Genomic DNA, 20,856 nt, shown 5'->3' with positions numbered 1-20,856 from the left:
AGTTCCCATGATCTCAGAATAACGCCTTCAATTCCTGAAGTGAGCCGATCTCCTGTACCATGATTCACAAAATTCTTTCATTTTCATTTGGCCTTTATCATGTAACATTCTCATCATTATAAACTCATCCCAGAGGCTATTTTGTATCTGCTTGGACCAATACTCATGTAAGAATTTCTGTCTAAATTCACTGAAGGTCATTGATTCAGTACCTAAGTTAATTCCCCATTGTTTAGCATCTCCAGCTAAACCACTTAATTACGATATTTATTTTTTTCTGATGTGTGATATTTTCATGAAATAGCCTTTCACAGTTCTTAATACAATCCACAGGGGGTAATCCACTGTGTTTTCGGTGAAGGTCAAATTTTTCTTCACCCTCTAGTACCTTGCGAATTGGTGTTCTGTGTACCGTATAAGGGCCATTACATGTAATCTTTCTTTTTAGGTCACAAACTTTTTATTCTATACTGGAAGTGTTATTGCGACACTTCTCTTCACAATGCTCCACTTTTCTTTCTAGGTTTTTCTCTCCCTCTTGAACAGTCATTCTTTGTTGAGAAATCTGTTCTTCACTCACTTCCATTATTGTTTTCTTAACATGGGAAATCTTTTCCTCGACCTTTGACTCTTACCATAGGTTCAACCTGTTCCTGTATTTTGATTTCAAACCTGTCATTAATGCCCACAATTTCTGCCAGTATCTTATTAACAGTTTCACCTGAATTTTTCACATCTTTCTTCATGTTAATAAGTTCCTCAGCCAGAAAACCTATTTTATTATTAACTTTTTCTAACTTTGGTTATTCCTTTCCATTTGTTCACTCCATTTCTTAAGTTTTTCATTTATACTGGCAATGTTTTTAGCCTGTTCCCGACTAATTTTATTCTGACTTCCAAGTTTTTCATTTTGAGCCTGCATTTGTTCACTTAATATTGAAGTGTTCTTATTTTGTGCTATCAGCTGTTTATGCATACTGTGTAGTAATGCATACAAATCTATCAGTTGTTGTCCATTTTGTTGATTATTGTCTACCCTCTTGTCTTCCTCCTCTGAATATACTTCTTTCCTAATCTGAGATGGGCTTAATAGCATAGAGGTCTCATTCCCCAAATCAATATTTTCTACCTGCTTTTTCATCAGCAAATTTGATTCCTCTCTGTCCTACTCCTGATCACTGTTTACAGAAGTGTCATCACTCTTATCCTCCTGCATTACTTCTCTATACTGCATACACTTATCTTTGTCTGTTTTTAACAATTTTTTAAACCACATACATAATAATTTATACTGTTGTATCTTTCTCTTACTGCTTTAACAAATTCATGCCCCTGAGACCTTTATACTTCTTCCAAAAGAATCCTACGTGTCTGTAAAATGTATAATTGTGCTTAACTGCTTATGGACTCTTAACAGCTGGAAAAGATCCTGTCACCAGGCGGCATGTATAATCCTACCACTACTATTGTAATTTAGTATGCTTTTACCTAAATAACAGAAAACCCTCTCTCTATGTTGCCATGTATAACTCTCTTACTAACATTTAGTTCAGTTTCCAAATAAAGTGCACTAGTACCATTAATAGGGAAAGCTAATAAATAGAGTTACTCTTTTTACTGGATTTGACAATGTGTTGTGTCAAATGGATAAGTAAATCAGACTATTCACTTCTTTTCCTAAGATCTTACTGAGTGGTTAGATATGAATGCATTATGAATAATAGTATAGTGAAACTAGGATAGCTCAGTTACAAGTTCATTTAGTGGTTTACAACATGTACTAATGGTCGCCAGCCTAACCAGGCAATGAAACAGCGAAGTACTGGAAAAGCAGAAATATGAATTTTGCCTACTTTCTCGCTGCTGTTTAATTTGTTTCTTCAAATAAAGATTACTCCACTTAAACAATGTTGGATTACACCCTTATATATTATGTTTTAAAAGAGTAAAAGCCCAGAAGGTAACTTCAAAGAAGCTAAAACAGTTTGGCCAGGGGGGACCTTTAGAAAAGCACTTTCCATAATCAACAAACTTAAATACTAAAATACTTTGATATGAAAGCACACACTTTTTATACTGCACATTTCACTTCAAGAGAACCTCTTTCTTATTGGAATTTACCTTCAAAAACTATTACTCTTTGAACTAATTCTGTACAGTCATTTAACAGATTTTAGTAACTTGGCTTCACTCAGACTGAATTTTGTGTAAGCAAACTTTTACTGTAACACTTTACAATAGTTCAGAAAACTATTTTGTTATTTACACTAAAACAATTTGAATGGTACCTCTTTATATTAACTTGTCACTTCATAAGTCTGTAAAATAGGATACTCGGATTAATCAAATGCCAGGAAGGAACCCTATATAGGTGTATGATTAGGATGAAATAACAGGGTGAACCAGTTTCTTTGAAGTTCAATAATAATTATTAAAACACAGTTGAATTAATGGTTCACACTGTGAAAAAGTAAAAATACAAAAACATCTTATCTGGTGGCTATAGGCTTGGGTGTGGTGAACAATTATGATGGCAACATTACCCACAGGGTGACCTGCAAGTATCTTGCTGTATGGACTCAATTTTTCTTCTTGACATTGTTCAGTTTTACATACAGTAGCCCAACAACTTGCAGCTATGCCGTAAGCTGTTTGCAGTCTTCATCCGAGGTATTTTTGTGCAAATTTGCAGGCAAAGTTTCTCCTGCTACACAAAGATGTTGCCTCAGTCACTGCTGCCTACAGAGTGTGTGACTTATTTCCCATGCTTGCTCTAGGTAGCACACCAATTCACCCTTGTCACCATTTCCACTCCCCAGAGCCACTTTCGTTTCAAACAAAAGCACACTAGCTTTTACGTAACACCTATTTCTTACATTGTGCCTAAGTGTGACCATTTCTTAAATTGTCAAATTTACATCAACATGAACAATTTATATACACAAATATTTTTAAATACAAAATGTCATTAGAAAATTATTGAATATAATAAACAATTTACATAGTATTTTACATACATTGATCACATATAATGCAAAGAACTTCAAACTCCAGTATAGCACACTTCACTTTACATCTGCAGAAAATATAGTACCAATATGCGAAAATTGTAAAGCAAAAAAAAAAAAAATTATAAAAATTTAAATGAACCATAAACAAATAACGTTATAAGTTCCCTCCAACACGCTAACTTAAAACAATGGCAAATAAGCTACTTCTTTGTAATTGGTCAGGGTAAATAAGTTTGATGGTGGATGCCACAACTTACATGTCTGGCCACATTTCACAGTACATCACACAAATTCTCCTGCCTAAACAACTGTATGTGCACTTCAAAGCACACCCATCATAAAGACACATACAATGCATGCAACGATAGTACAAATACAGTGAAAAGCAAAAACAAATAAATGATGACAATAACTACTATTGGTGATGAGGTCAACAATCACTGAAGGTGAACAGTCTTTACAATATGCTATTTTTATTTAGAGAGAGAAACATTAAGAGATAGTCTATTACAAAGCAAAAGGAAATTAAATTGTTTACCATTGTGAGTTTCTTGAAGAGAGGAATGATTTTGAGTCTTATCTGTTTTGGGTCAGCATGATGTGGTGACAGCAGTAAAAGCAGTTTGAAGTTTCTGATATGAGTCCTATAAATTCATCCAGTCGTGTCCTTGCCATTAATATATCCTCCTTCCTTACATCCTGTTTCAGCTGGCAGTGGTAATAAGTTGCATAGCATCCACTTGTTGTAGGCCAGAACGAAGTACCTGTTTATGCAGCACCTGAGGGTCATATTAGTTCAACTGAAACTTTCACACATGATGCTTTGGCACAGTCCATACATCGTGTTTAACATTCCATTTGCTATAATTTACCAATTTCGAAGTTAGACAGTCCATCTACTGCCAATTTTCATGGTTCACAATAATACTGTTCCCATGAAAACAGTCACTTATGTAGCAACACAGTTCACAGTTTCCACATGGGTGGTCAGTGTTTTAGCCATACCTCATATACCATAGTCCAGAAAATGAGTAATATTAAATTCATAGTTTATGTAAAGCAGTTCAGTTCTAAACCGATGACAATACTGTCTGTTCATAAAGGCAATGTCACTGCCACAAGCATCATTCTGCAAAAACCAACAGCGTTCGCATAATACAACGTCTATTTAGAATGTCCATCATAAAGTCACATTTCAAACCATGTCTAACATTACTTTGCCATATCTAAAGTGCACGTGGATCAATATTACCCAGCCACTGAATAGTGATGCACTTGATTTTATTTCTTTAAGGCACAATGACAGAATTTGTTTTCGGTCATCACATGTTCCTACCACACATTCACCACCTTTAAAATCTGCACATCTTAGACACATATGAGATGCAAGTCCATACTCTAGTATGATTGCAAACATGTTCTGTAACTGTGTCTAAAAGGAACAAAAACAAGTGTACAATACAGCGGTCACTATTCTACATCTACATCTACATGGATACTCTGCAAATCACATTTAATAAGTGTCTAGCAGAGGGTTCATTGAACCACCTTCACAATTTCTCTATTATTCCAATCTCGTATAGTGTGTGGAAAGAATGAACACCTATATCTTTCCGTACGAGCTTCGATTTCCCTTATTTTACCTTGGTGATCGTTCCTCCCTATGTAAGTCAGTGTCAACAAAATATTTTTGCATTTGGAGGAGAAAGTTGGTGATTGGAATTCCGTGAGAAGATTCCGTTGCAATGAAAAATGCCTTTCTTTTAATGATGTCCATGCCAAATCCTGTAACATTTCTGTGACAATCTCTCCCATATTTTGTGATAATACAAAATATGCTGCCTTTCTTTGAACTCTTTCAATATACTCTGTCAGTCCTATCTGGTAAGGCTCCCACACTGTGCAGCAGCATTCTAAAAGAGGACGGACAAGCATAGTGTAGGCAGTCTCCTTAGTAGGTCTGTTGCATTTTCGAAGTGTTCTGCCAATAAAAAGCAGTCTTTGGTTAGCCTTCCCCACAACATTTTCTATTTGTTCCTTCCAATTAAAGTTGTTCTTAATTGTAATACCTCAGTATTTAGTTGAATTTACGGCAATTAGATTAGACTGATTTATTGTGTAACCGAAGTTAAACGAGTTCCTTTTAGCACTCATGTGGATGACCTCACACTTTTCATTATTTAAGGTCAACTGCCACTTTTCACACCATTCCGATATTTCTTCTAAATCGTTTTGCAGTTTGTCTTGATCTTCTGATGACTGTATTAGTCAATAAATGACAGCGTCATCTGCAACCAACCAAAGACGACTGCTCAGATTGTCTCCCAAATCATTTATATAGATAAGAAACAGCAAAGGGCCTATAACACTACCTTGGGGAACGCCAGAAATCACTTCTGTTTTACTCCATGACATTCCGTCAAAATACTACGAACTGTGATCTCTCTGACAGGAAATCACAAATCCATTCACATAACTGAGACAACATTCCATAAGCACGCAATTTCACTATGAGCCGCTTGTGTGGTACACTGTCAAAAGCCTTCTGGAAATCCAGAAATACGGAATCAATCTGAAATTCTTTGTCAATAGCACTCAGCACTTCATGTGAATAAAGACCTAGTTGTGTTTCACAAGAACGATGTTTTCCAAACCCATGTTGACTTTGTGTCAATAGACCGTTTTCTTCAAGGTAATTCATTATGTTCAAACACAATATACACTCCTGGAAATGGATTAAAGAACACATTGACACCGATGTGTCAGACCCACCATACTTGCTCCGGACACTGCGAGAGGGCTGTACAAGCAATGATCACACGCACGGCACAGCGGACACACCAGGAACCGCGGTGTTGGCCGTCGAATGGCGCTAGCTGCGCAGCATTTGTGCACTGCCACCGTCAGTGTCAGCCAGTTTGCCGTGGCATTAGGAGCTCCATCGCAGTCTTTAACACTGGTAGCATGCCGCGACAGCGTGGACGTGAACCGTATGTGCAGTCGACGGACTTTGAGCGAGGGCGTATAGTGGGCATGCGGGAGGCCGGGTGGACGTACCGCCGAATTGCTCAACACGTGGGGCGTGAGGTCTCCACAGTACATCGATGTTGTCGCCAGTGGTCGGCGGAAGGTGCACGTGCCCGTCGACCTGGGACCGGACCGCAGCGACGCACGGATGCATGCCAAGACCGTAGGATCCTACGCAGTGCCGTAGGGGACCGCACCGCCACTTCCCAGCAAATTAGGGACACTGTTGCTCCTGGGGTATCGGCGAGGACCATTCGCAACTGTCTCCATGAAGCTGGGCTACAGTCCCGCACACCGTTAGGCCGTCTTCCGCTCACGCCCCATCATTGTGCAGCCCGCCTCCAGTGGTGTCGCGACAGGCGTGAATGGAGGGACGAATGGAGACGTGTCGTCTTCAGCGATGAGAGTCGCTTCTGCCTTGGTGCCAATGATGGTCGTATGTGTGTTTGGCGCCATGCAGGTGAGCGCCACAATCAGGACTGCATACGACCAAGGCACACAGGGCCAACACCCGGCATCATGGTGTGGGGAGCGATCTCCTACACTGGCCGTACACCACTGGTGATCGTCGAGGGGACACTGAATAGTGCACGGTACATCCAAACCGTCATCGAACCCATCGTTCTACCATTCCTAGACCAGCAAGGGAACTTGCTGTTCCAACAGGACAATGCACGTCCGCATGTATCCCGTGCCACCCAACGTGCTCTAGAAGGTGTAAGTCAACTACCCTGGCCAGCAAGATCTCCGGATCTGTCCCCCATTGAGCATGTTTGGGACTGGATGAAGCGTCATCTCATGCGATCTGCACGTCCAGCACGAACGCTGGTCCAACTGAGGCGCCAGGTGGAAATGGCATGGCAAGCCGTTCCACAGGACTACATCCAGCATCTCTACGATCATCTCCATGGGAGAATAGCAGCCTGCATTGCTGCGAAAGGTGGATATACACTGTACTAGTGCCGACATTGTGCATGCTCTGTTGCCTGTGTCTATGTGCCTGTGGTTCTGTCAGTGTGATCATGTGATGTATCTGACCCCAGGAATGTGTCAATAAAGTTTCCCCTTCCTGGGACAATGAATTCACGGTGTTCTTATTTCAATTTCCAGGAGTGTGTGTTCTAAAATCCTGCTGCATATCGATGTTAATGATATGGGCCTGTAATTTACCTTTCTTGAATATTGGTGTGACCTGCACAACTTTCCAGTCTTTGGGTATGGATTTTTTGTCGAGCTAACGGTTGTATATGATTGTTAAGTATGGAGCTAATGCATCAGCACACTCCGAAAGGAACCTAATTGGTATACAGTCTGGACCAGAAGACTTGCTTTTATTAAGTGATTTAAGTTGCTTCACTACTCCGAGGATATTTACTTCTGTGTTACTCATGTTGGCATCTCTTCGTGTTTCAAATTCTGGAATATTTACTTCATATTCTTTTGTGAAGGCATTTCGGAAGGCTGTGATTCTACATAGACACAATGGTATTTTTTTCTTAAACCTGAATTATGAGTTTGCAGCCACTCATTAAAATAGAAGTTATTTGCTTTCTACATAAATCAGATAATACCTGTGTAACATTAAAATTTTTATAACTTACTGCACCAGTCCAAATGAAAGCTATACAAACTTCAAGCCTTACACAGTGAGATAGAACAGGTTATTCGAGTGTAGCTCTGAGTTTTAAAATGTTATACTGCATTATTTTATCATTATATTATGTAATGGAAGAAAAGTACCATAATTAAATAATAAAGAAAATTTTAGCTAAATATCATTATCCTTTATTCTTTTGTATTACAAAACACCACATCCTAAGTCCATTGGGCTCATTTCTGCAAAACAAGGCACCACTTCACTCCAGAGCAGACTGTTGTAAAAATGACATCACTTCTCCCAGTACAATTATTTCATATAAGTATCATCACTAACTTTCACAATAAATCTCAAAGAATACAATGTTACCTGTTAGAATAATTTTGTTGTCCGTGTGCTGCAGTTGAAACAAAAAGAAATGGAAAGTTCTGTTCTCGGAAAACAACCTCTTTTATACAATCATATCACAGGTTATTTTTGTTATTCATGTCAGTGTCTCAAATTTATGTTACAGCAGTATCATAAGACTTTCCAAATGCATTTATTTTTGGAATCTTTGAACAACAATGCTTAACAATTGTCAAAATAAAATCTGAACACCTAGTTCACATTCCTTCAAATTATTAAACTCATGTCCAAAGTATAGTACTGTAGTCACTTCATTGTGAGTCATTCATTCAAAATGACCCATTAATTACAAAGTTTAATCAATGTTATTTCTTATTAGGCATACATTTGACTAACTATATGATCAGTGTTTTATTATAGTATGAAATTAAATAAAGTACCTTACACAACACAAAATTATTACTTTTTAAGACATTAATATGCACTAAAATTTTTTTGTTCTGTAATTTTAAAGGTGACAAAGGAAATGCAGGAATATCTTAAAAGAAGTGCAAAAGGTGAAAGTGATACTAAAGGGCTTCTTCCAGTTGATAAGGAAATAGCTATAATTAAAGATGTAAGTTTCTTACACATCATTTATTTCTCAACAAATAAAATAAAATTTGTTGTACATGTACATAAATTTTACAAGTCAAAGAATTAATTTTCTAAAATGTGCAATTAATTTATTGGCAGCAATATGAGAAAAAATTAAGAGAATTAGACAAAATGGCCAAAGAGATAGACATGAAAATTACTGCTGTCAGAAAAGAAAATGGTGCTCTTGACAAGAAAATTTTGGAGATGAATGTAGTTGTTAATGAACAACAGCTGAGCAGAGATCTAGAATCTGAAGCAAGGGAAGCTCAGGATTCAAAGAAACTGTAAGTACAAATGCATTTTATGAATCTCACATGCAAAATAAATTGTCTTTGGTTCATGCACAAAAAAATAAAGAAAATACATACTACTAAAATTACCATGGATGTAAAGAAAAAAGAAAAGAAGAGTTTGACATTTTGATCACCCTCATCTTACCTAGATTTTGTTCTTATTGTTCCTCATGTTTTGGAACTGTTTGTAAAATTAGAAAATTGTCACATTAATGTACAATCAAATAAAAACATAAGAAGTACATAGTTATTAAGTGGAAATGAATAGATGGACATAAATAAAAATTGGAATATTGACATTCTTAACAAATATGGCTGTTATTCATTTGAGGAGAGATAGAAAAAGATATTATGGGATGTGATTAGACATGAAAGTCACTTAACACATTGGATGAAAGGAAGTCATACAGGGTCTTATTGGGATTAACACTGTAAATCCTGCTTATGTTTTCTTTGAGCAAGTTCTTCAGCTTTAACAGGCATCTTGTATGCAAGACTTTTCACAAGACAAAATAAATGGGTTCAGAATAGATGAATGAGCTGGTCACAAAAGATGAGCACCTCCTAGCCACTTCACATTGAATGTCAGAAATAGATGTTTATAAACAAGATGTACAAAGGAGGCTGTGACACTCTCATACTAGAACACCTTGACAAAGGACCTGAAATTTGTTGTTAAATACTTTTTTCCATTGGAGATGGCAACTTAGTGCCACAAAGACAGAAGTCTGTACATTACACCTTAACAACAAGTTAGCCAACAGAGAATTCAGTATTTACTGTGAAAACAAACTACTGTCCCACAATCAACGTCCAAAGTATTTAGGTGTCACCATGGATGCATTACTCAGTTTCAAAAATCATCTGTCAAACACAGATATCAAACTTAGCACTTATAACAACATCTTGTGGAAATTTGCTGGCATTTCATGGGAATCTTCAGGTGTCACTTTGGACTTCAGCTTTAGGCCCAGTCTATCCAACAATAGTACAAGACCCCCCCCCCCCCCCCCCAGTTTGGCTGACACTAGTCATATTGATGTCCAACTAAATCAAACCAGGTACCTCATAATGGGCACAATAAGGGCCACCCAACCTACTGGCTCCCCCAGCCCCTTTCTGTGCCAAGAGAAATAAGTCATTAGAAAATTCAAAAATATCTAGAACAACACACTTCTACAAATCCATCAATACATCCCTGGCAGTAAGAGAACCAGATTGCACTCCAAGCATTCACACTTAAAGACAGCAGTAATTTTGGATGAAAACAGATTCAGCCTAGTTGAATGAGAAGTGCCAAACAGGCTATCCCTGCCTTTCATAATACGCCTTGCCTTACCACCACACCACCTGGGCTCAGCAAGTCTCACAAAATCTGGTCTACCATAAATAGAATACAATCAAACTGTGCTAAATGTGCTGACTTGTTATATTGTCAGGGAACAATAGTTTCTTCCAAGTGTAATTGTGAAGCTACTAGACAATAAAACATATAGTTGAAGATTCCGCACTGACAGCCTTCACTGACCACTGTTCGAAATTCATGCATGCTTCCTAACTAAAATGCAGTAGAACACATTAGCAATCTGGACATTCAACTGTAGTTGGGCTCCCCTATATTTTGTGCTTTTCTAATGTATATCTTTTTTTTTCTCTTTATATGACCTGTATATTTTATATGTATACTTAATGTTTGTGTTATTTGATTATTTCTATGAGGTAGGATTGGAAAGTAATGCACAATAATTTTTTTTCTCCCCTGGTATTGCAGCTGGAATATTGAAATTTCATGGTGATGTAGTTTGAAGTTTGTGCTACAGAGGGTGTTTTGTTTTCATTGGCTGCTCTAGTGAGGGAAGCCTCCACTATGGAACAAATATGATGTGAATGTTACTGTCACAAACTTGTGAAGAACAGCAAAGTGTAGTTCGATATTTCTGGGCCAAAGGGCATACACTGAGTGAAATTCACAGGGACATGCATGGTGTGTATGGGGACAACTGTATGAACTGTAGCAATGTCTCCATGTGATGCACATTGTCCCAAGAGGGCCCAGTGAACCTTACTGATTCACCATGCTCATTCACCATGCTCCGAGCCACCAGTAACAGCTGCAATCCCGCAGAATGCCAGTACTTTACTGCAGCAGTTCAACATTTACTATGGAGCGGTGTATGATGTTCACTACACACTGAAATTTCGCAAAGTTAGTGCCTGCTGGGTGCCTAAGAAACTGACTGCCAACCACAAGGGTCAGCAAATGATGACAAGCTTGGATCACTTAATGTGTTAAGCCATTGAAGATCATGACTTTCTGAAAGGAATTGTTGCTGGTGATGAGTTGTGGGCATACCACTACATGCTCAAAACCAAGCAGGCCTCCATGGAGAGGAAACATACTGGTTCCCCAGTAAGAAAAAAATTCAAAGTGACTCATTCCACTAGAAAAGTGCTTGTGACAGTCTTCTCAGATATATATGGTTTTTATTTGAGGACTTTTCTGAACATAGAACCACTGTGAATGCTGCAGCCTACATTAAAACTTCAGTTAAGTTGCATCACGTCCTCTTTTGGAGGAGGAGGAGACTATTGTTTAAAGTCCTGTCGATCCTGTCAACAATGAGGTCATTAGAGACACAGTAGAAGGAATGAAATTGGCCATGCCCTTTCAAAGGAAAAATCCCAGCATTAGCATGAAGCAATCTAGGAAAATCACAGTAAAGCTAGATCAGGATGGCTGGACATGGGTTTGAACCATCGTCCTCCCAACTGCAAGTCGAGTGTGCACCACCTCACTTGGTGTGTCCTTCATGACAAGCACCACAACATTAGTGTTGATGGTGACAAACATCTTCAGGACAACGCTTGTCCCCATGTTGCTGCTCCTATTTGTGAGCAAAACACCAAATGTGAATGGGAGGTGCTCCAGCATCCAACGTACAATCTGGACCTTGCATCGAAGGACTTTCATCTGTTTGGTCCCATGTAGAAATCCCTGGCTTTCCAGTGCCTCGTGATGTGTGGCAATGAAATCAGCAGTCTGCACATGCGTATACTCCAACCAAATGGACTTCTACAAACAGGACATATTGAAACTGGTACAACAATGGGAGAAATGTGTTGGGAACATTGGTGACTATGTAGAAAAGTGGGTAAGAGATGTAAATTCATTTGGGAATTTTTTTTTTTGGTTACCTATTAAACTTTTTGGTAGTAAAATTTTTGTGCATTACTTTCTAATCTTCTCTCACATATAGTTAATTCATATGACATACTATGCCATATTCTAAATAAAATGAATAAAATAAATAAATTAGAACCACATATCTCTATGAAAACCAACTAGATGATAATATGTTACACACGTGCAAAACACACACACACACACACACACACACACACACACACACACAGACACGCAAGCAGTGAGGCCAGCCTTGGTGGCCAGAGACAGTGACTATGTATGTGTGTGTGGGGTCTGAGGAACCACTGGCTCACCACATCACTCTGCATGAACTCAGCAGTATTTGCATCTTGCATTATTTTTCATATAATACTGAGCAAGACAACTGTTTCAAGTGGAACTGATTGTGTGCAGATTGAAGACTCCTACTCAGTACAAGCAAGCATTACTTCCTTATATTGTGAGTCTGTCTATTCATAAACAATATCTGAATTTCTAAAGATATTTTAAAGCATACTAAAAGATCCTCAACAGAGTCTATGAAAGGTATAGCAGATCCCACACCTTCAGTCTATTTAAAGCAAGGTAATATGAGTAAAGCTGCTGTGGAAGTTACCAGTAGTACCACAGGAACCAAAACAACAGCTCAGTACCTCCAGCTAAATTAAAGAAATATTTTAGATGCAGAACAGGTATTGCTAATTATTACTTTTCAAGAGTCACTGTAAAAACAGTGACATACAAATGTTCATTATTTAACATTAGTAATTTAAAAAGATGCATTCAAATCAAAAGAGCTAAACAATAATTTTGCTCATGTGAAGTATCCCAGAATATTTACCAAAGAATATTTCTGTGGAAATTACCACAGCCCAATGTAGTGCAATAAATACATTAATAAAGAAAGGATGTGTCTTTGCAGTATTAAAGACTGCAAAGACAATTTTAGTCTTCAAGGTGGGGGACAGTAATCAATTATTATCCTATTGCCATATCCAAAGCTATATGTAAGATAACTGAGAACATCATCTGTGGTCAAATAACACCAATTCTTGGTAAAATGGAATTGTTGACCAAACACCAGTTTTGATTTCATAAAAGCAGGACTGTTAACTATGCACTTTTCAGTTTTGCTGGTCAAATTATTAAAACCTTCAACCAAAAGGAATTTTCCTGTGTTACCAAGTAAGGCTTTTCCTCTCACAAGTCATTCACTGTTGCTTCTGAAGTTACAAACATGTGGCGTTAGAGGTAGAAAAAATTTGCAGTTTCAACTATATCTTAGCAACCAAAAGGAAGTGGTAGAAATCACAAATACAAAATGCAAAAAAAGTGCTCTGACAAAGCACTGATAAGCTGTGGAGTCCCACAAGGCCCAGTACTGGATTCCCTCTTCTTTTCCCACTTTTTGTCAATGATCTTCCATTAAACCATCCAAATATTTTTCCTGTGTTATTTATAGATGACAAAAATTTTCTTTTCCAATCTCACACAGACGACAATTGGTTTCATTTATCTTTTGAAGCCCAGTAATCTTATACTGATTTCATCAAAGATATGGGTCTGAAATAACAAAAAATGAAATACATAGTAAAAATTCTTATACAAAGATAACACAGTTGCAACTAGAGTAAAACTGTTTAGTACTTACAACAATAAAAGTACCATTTACCTTAAACAGTTAATAAATGAAAACAGGATAAAATACCTGCATGCATTTTGTTACAAAAATGAGGGTAGCTATGGAACATAGATATGACTGACTATCCAGTGGCTACATTAGTATACAAAAATACAAACAGTACATATTAATACATAGATTATGATACATATAAATACATAAATGTTAAATTATTTGAATGGTGCACGCATCTAAAAGTGTACAGCTCTACAAAGTATAGCCCAACAAGAATATTTATGCTTAGAACAAGATACAAAACTAAAAGAAAATTATGTGCATAGTTGAGCACTGAGTACTTTCAGAACATACTTTTCTTAGGATTTATATTAGGGTTATGGATAAGGAGATACTGCATCAGATATGTTTGATTGTCAAGAGGGCAATGTATGAAGGTTTCAACAACTGCCATGGCAGGAAATTATCAAAGGATCTCTCTCAAAACAAAAGAAATTCTGGTCATATCTAAAGACTGTTAGTCATAGCAAAGCTAGTGTCCAGGCACTCATGGATGACACAAAAATTGAAACTGATAGTAACAAGGCAAAAGCAGAAATACTGAACTCCACTTTCAAATATTCCTTTACAAAGAAAAGGGGCTATTGCCCAAATTAAATTCTTGCATTATTTCAAAGCTGAATGGCATACATATTAGAAGAAGTGTTGACAAACAGCTTATATGAATAAAACTCAACAAAGATGATGAAGTTATCTTTAATGAAGTGCTATCTGAAAAAAGCTACATAAAAGTTAGTCAGATCCTGATAAGATTTGAAAGTGATGCAGACACCTATAACTTGCTGTAATTGTTCAGAAATGTAAAATTATGCACTTCACAAAACTAAAAAGCATAGTATCTTATATCATTGAGTCACGTGGAATTCAACTGGGTGCAGTTATTTGTGTGGATATGAAATGAAAGGATTACATAGACTCAGTCATAGGAAAAGCATGTGGCAGGCTTCAGTTAATTGGTAGAATACAAATAAAATGCAATCAGTTTACAAAGCAGAATGCTTACAGATCCCTTGTGCAACTTATCCTAGAATATTACTCAAGAGGGTGGGACCTGTACCAATGGAAGCAACGGGGGTATTGAACAGATACAAAGGAGGGCAGGACAAATGGTCGCAGATTTGTCCAGCCCATGGGAGAGTGTCAGAAAGATGCTGAAAGAACAGAATTCACAGACACCTGAAGACAGACACATACTATCCCAAGAAAGCCTATTTACAAAGTTGCAAGAACCAGCTTTAAATGACAAATCTTTTAATGTACCTACAACTCCCTACATATCATTCCTATAGGGATTGTGAGGACGAGATTAGATTAATTAGAGCACACACAGAGGCATTTAAACCATCATTTTTCCTGTGGTTCATAAGCGAATGGAACAGGCAGCCATTAAGCTGGTACAATGGGAAGTACCATCTGCCATGTGCTTCACAATGGTTTCCAGCATGTGAATATAAATGTTGATATGTGGAAGAGGATAGTCTGTCTTCAGATACTTGGCAACAGAATAAAAAGTGGGTTTCATTAGCATTTGCTTTATTTTATTTCTGAAAGAATGATTTTATTTGTAATAGATTGGAGTAGTTTGTTGAAGAGTAGGCTGCCCATATTCCTCATCCCCATCATGACTTTTTCTCAATTTGTAGCTCAACTAATGATTGTTTGCCTTGGTTTGTGTGTCATTGTTGTGTGTTTCCCTATTTGTAGCACACAGATTGTTCTTCTTACAAATGAAACTGTTTCTAGAATGTAAATATGGGGAACTGGCAATACATTAAGTTCTTTGAGAATTAATGACACAGTAAATAATTTCCTCTCCTGGCTCCACAAGAATAAATTGTTGCTTAACATGGGCGAGACAGATCGTATGCTCTTCTCTCCATCCAGAAATTGCCAAGCCCTTTAAAAATTGGAGGTAAAGAAGCTGAATAAATAACAGAGAAAAATTTTTGTGAATGCGGGTTGATAGCAGTCTTCAGTGACACCACTATAGAGAGTAACTGCTAAGTAAGCTGAGCAGTCGCTGTTATATACTCAGATTGCTCAGGCAGTAATGTGACATAAATACTTCAAAAAATGTGGATACTGCTCAGTGCAAAAAAGGTTAATTCTCTTTAGGGAGAAAACTAGATATTTTTACAACAAATGTAGAAATGCACAACAGTGATACATGAGCCAAGACAAACTTGCATTTGCTAAACAAATAATCTAGTAGTAGTCATGATGGTGTGAAATATGTTCTACCATAAATCAGTTAGAAATGTAACCAATACATTTAAGAATTATGTGAAGGAAATGCTAATGAAACTTATTTTTGATTTCATTGAGTAGTACCAAAAGAGAAATTTGCATTAACTATATAACATCATTTTTCACCCCATAAAATTTAATTCTTAAGGAAAACGTATTCAGGAAGAATTATATGTAAACTTTCTGTATTTTTGATCTTTTTCTAAGCATAAATATTCTAGTTGTCCTATATTTTGTTCTGTACACTATGAGATCAAAATGAAATAGCAAGGTAGAATACCACCACTTGCTATAATCTCACCACTGAGATATGTACTGTTTTATTCTCCTGCTCCTATTCCATATGTGATACACACGTGTGACAATATTAATAGTAACCTCAGACTTTTTGCAGATGATACATTTATCTATGATGAAGTTCTGTTTGATAGAAGCTGCATAAATATTCATTAAATCTTGATAAAGTTTCAAAATGATGCGAATATTGGCAACTTGCTTTAAACATTCAGAAATGTAAAATCATGTACATAAAAAAAACTTAGTATCTTATGACGATATATCTATCACTGTTGGAATAAGGCAACACATACAAATACCTAGGTGTAACACTTGGCAGGGATATGAAATGGAATGATCACATAGCCTCATTTGTAGGTAAAGCAGGTAGTAGGTAGACTTTGGTTTGTTGGTAGACTATTGGGGAAGTGCAATCATTCTATAAAGGAGATTGTATACAAATCACTCATGTGACCCATTCTAGAATATTGGTCAAGTGTGTGGGACCCACACCAAACAGGAACTTACACAGGGAACAGCAGCATGAATTGCCACAGCAAGGATGAATCCATGGGGGAGTGTCATAGAGTTACTGATGAAACTGAACTGGCAGACTCTTGGGGGTAGAGACGTAAACTATCCCAAGAGAGTCTATCAACAAAGTTCCAAGAATCAGCCTTAAAAATCTGAGTAATTGCTGCATGCATGGAGACATTCAAACTAACATTCTTTCCACATTCCATAAGTGAATGAAATGGCAAGAAACCCTAATAAATGGTGCAATGGGATGTACCCTCTGCCATATGCCTCACTATGATTTGCAGAGTATTGATGCAGATGTACATGTAGATGCAGATTTGCATCCTTGAATTCTCTTTGCTCATTAGGAGTCTTATTGTTTCATGAACCGTCACAGTTTTTTAACTTCATCATTTGCTAGGACTGTGGTGGCAGCTTTAATTAATTTCTTACATTTTACATTCAAGTTCTCTTCTACTGATAGTCTAAGTTGAAACAGAATTATCAATATTTCAAAATATATTTCATTAGCGTAAATACATATTACTTTTGGTTACATAATTTTATTCAGCAGTTACCAGTAATATAGTTATCACACATTTCGTGGTATCCCCCAGTAATTCGAATGCCTCTTTAAATATTCCTTAACAGGGACCTACTTTTTGTAGCAGAATTTAAACACTAGTCAGTTTTCATTTTTATGTTAGCACTGATGTATTTAAATTTAAATTACTTCCAGTATCTGCATAATATATAAATTTGATTTATGTTGAAGGAAGAGGTTAAAGGTTCCCTTCTATGCTTTTAATGGCTAACATGTTTATAGACACACACTAATTAGTAAGATTAACAACAAGTAATGAAGCATACTGAAAGAGGTAGATAATCTGGTTTGTGAGATATTTATTCCAAGCTAACTACTACAGCAAATTTTAGTAGGCTACAACCTCTTAATCAAGGGTGGTCCTCACTCGTGGCAGAGTCTTTGAACATGGTTAACTATTATACAGTTTACAGTATTCTGTTTGATGTCATGTATTGGCATGAGTAGGCCAGTGCAAGGAGGAGGGACATTACACAGAGTTTTGCTGGAATGACATCCATACTCAAGTCTTCTATATCCATAGGGAAAATAGGGGATGTTTGCGAGTGAGGCAGACATGCCTAGGGGTCAAAGGATCCTGCATGGTCAGAGACAAAACTCATTTCAGTGGTGCATTTGGCAATAAAGGGGTGCCAAAGTGACCAGGGATGAAATTATAATAACCCACCTGGTACTTCTGAGGCTCACTGAACTTCACCACACTAAAGTATACTACACTGCACATAATAATCGAGGTGATGATACTGGGGGAGGGGGAGGAGGGACAAAGTGGGTGTCCGGCATCTGACTTTGTATAGTCCCAGTCAAGATAGATCCCTTGAGGAAAAGCAGCTCAGGAAGGCAGTGTGGGAGACACGGTAGCACTCCTCTCATTAACTGGACTGCAGAAAAACATGGAAATTTGATGCAGGTACAAAATCCTGCTGTTAACATGAACTCCAGTGAGGTGTGGCAGCTGATGATATGGGCCACGTGGCATTGCGTGTGATGGGCTACCAAGAGCACAACCATTAGGCACTGTCTCATCAAAGTGGGAGCAGAGACTGGTTGAGCAATGGTTCAGAGTGTGTGGTGTCAGAAAGTATGACGGTCTAAGCTCTACCTGTGGTGTAAGTGACCCAATTGCTTGTTTTTGGTCAGCATGGCCTGTCATCTGCTGCTACTACTGAAGGTGAGAGGAAGGAGTCACCACACTGTTCCCCCCTTGAAGAAGAAAACACTGGTGCCAACTGCACAGGAGGTTGTTTTGAGCTGACAGAGGATGCTTGCTGAGAGGCACGCACATGTTGTTGCTGCTGTGCTCATGCTCATGCTGTGGCTTCCAGTGAGAGGAGGGGCATGGGCAGTTCCTATGCACAGGGTTGGGAGAATGTGAAGAAGTGTCGCTATTCCAATAGTGTGCATACTAGCAGCTGCAGTTGAAAGGGCATTTTGATGACGACGTTGGGGTCCCAGACTTTGGGAGTGTGTCAGCCATGTAGTCAGACAGTGGCAAGCTGGAGGTGCTGTTGGAGCAGCATCAAATGGTGGTTTGCTGGACACAGCACCAGGGTTTGTGTCGGCCAGTAGCACATCAGGAACAGTATAGGGGACAGAGTTTGACTGTGTTGTGTTGGAGGCAGTGTTGGTAGTGCTGCGACTGGGGTACAGTGGATGGTGGAAGCAACTCCATGTCGATGATGTTGTACTCATTGACTGGAGGGAACTGTAGGGCATGGGCTGACTTGAGCATGTCAGTGGAGACCCTTGTTGCAGCTCCATTCAGACTAATGGAGAATGTCTTGCCCCCGCACTGCAGCATCAAGTTCATGCCCAAATACTGATGGTGGAGCAACAGGTGATATGTGTCCAACCAAAGGGTGATGTGTGTGCGTGCTGTCAGGTCATCTACATCTACATCTACATTTATTCTCCACAAGCCACCCAACGGTGTGTGGCGGAGGGCACTTTACGTGCCACTGTCATTTCCTCCCTTTCCTGTTCCAGTCGCGTATGGTTCGCGGGAAGAACGACTGTCTGAAAGCCTCCGTGCGCACTCGAATCTCTCTAATTTTACATTCATGATCTCCTCGGGAGGTATAAGTAGGGGGAAGCAATATATTCGATACCTCATCCAGAAACGCACCCTCTCGAAACCTGGCGAGCAAGCTACACCGCGATGCAGAGCGCCTCTCTTGTAGAGTCTGCCAAGTGAGTTTGTTAAACATCTCCGTAACGCTATCACGGTTACCTAATAACCCTGTGACGAAACGCGCCGCTCTTCTTTGGATCTTCTCTATCTCCTCTGTCAACCCGATCTGGTACGGATCCCACACTGATGAGCAATACTCAAGTATAGGTCGAACGAGTGTTTTGTAAGCCACCTCCTTTGTTGATTGACTACATTTTCTAAGGACTCTCCCAATGAATCTCAACCTGGTACCCGCCTTACCAACAATTAATTTTATATGATCATTCCACTTCAAATCGTTCCGCACGCATACTCCCAGATATTTTACAGAAGTTACTGCTACCAGTGTTTGTTCCGCTATCATATACTCATACAATAAAGGATCCTTCTTTCTATGTATTTGCAATACATTACATTTGTCATGGAGGATGAAGGTACGGTGCTCACCATGACATTGTGGAGGTGTTGGTCACAGCTGGGCTTTGAAGCCTTGGAGCTGCCGGGAATGATGCTGTAGGGAGAAAGTGGAGTTGCTTCCGAGAAATTGCTGGGAATGGCAAGTAGCTGTCAGTATAATAGCTCAGTAGGAGAAGTTCCCAGGTCAGTATTGTGTACAATGTGCAGACCTAGAAGTGCCAGGGGTAGAATAGTGGACCATTCGCAAAAATAATATGTATTTGTGGTTTCAAGTGTGTCACTGCTCCATGTTGTTAGCTACAGGGTATCTGGTGATACGATATAAATTGGAGCTATAGGTGGCAGTCAGCGAACCGAAGAGGGCAGAGGTAAACTAGTACCCTTGATCTGTGGTAATGTCACTGGGGCATCCGAAGCTGGACACACAGGTCTGAATGAAGGCTGCAGCCATTGTTTTGGCTAAATTGCAGTGGCCTCTGGCCAGACTGTAAATCAGTCATTAATTGTCAGTATATATCAACAGCCATTGGAGGAGGGTAGTGGGTCAACAATGTTGAGGTGTACAGTGTTGTGTTGGGGGAAAAGCGACTGCAGGGGTGTGAACATGCCGTCTGACATTGGCATTCTAGCACAGAATACAGTACTGGGCCCACTGGTTGCAGTTGCATTGTATCCCCAGTCAGACAAAACATTGTTTCATAAGGGTGGCAGAAGTATGGATGCCTGGGTTTGTGAGGCTGTGGATGCCATCAAATGCCAGTTTTCAGTAGGTGGGAAGGATCCATGACATCATCAGATCTTACAGTCAGAGCTGCGTATTGATCATAG

The 20,856-nt window shown here is 38.7% G+C and overlaps 1 protein-coding gene across 1 annotated transcript in view; it reads left to right on the top strand.

Annotated features, from left to right (window-relative positions):
- Positions 1-20,856, top strand: part of LOC124593850 (cilia- and flagella-associated protein 43) — a 219,326-nt gene that overhangs the window by 187,353 nt on the left and 11,117 nt on the right. The window contains exons 14-15 of the mRNA XM_047132200.1: positions 8,498-8,599; positions 8,719-8,906. Coding sequence (XP_046988156.1) covers positions 8,498-8,599; positions 8,719-8,906 — 290 coding nt within the window. The remainder of the gene's footprint in view (positions 1-8,497; positions 8,600-8,718; positions 8,907-20,856) is intronic.

The sequence above is a fragment of the Schistocerca americana genome, chromosome 1, assembly GCF_021461395.2.
Source record: "Schistocerca americana isolate TAMUIC-IGC-003095 chromosome 1, iqSchAmer2.1, whole genome shotgun sequence".
In the NCBI taxonomy this organism is placed as follows: Eukaryota; Metazoa; Arthropoda; class Insecta; order Orthoptera; family Acrididae; genus Schistocerca; species Schistocerca americana.
The sequence above is the reverse complement of the archived record's forward strand: the minus strand, read 5'-3'. Positions and strand labels throughout refer to the sequence as shown.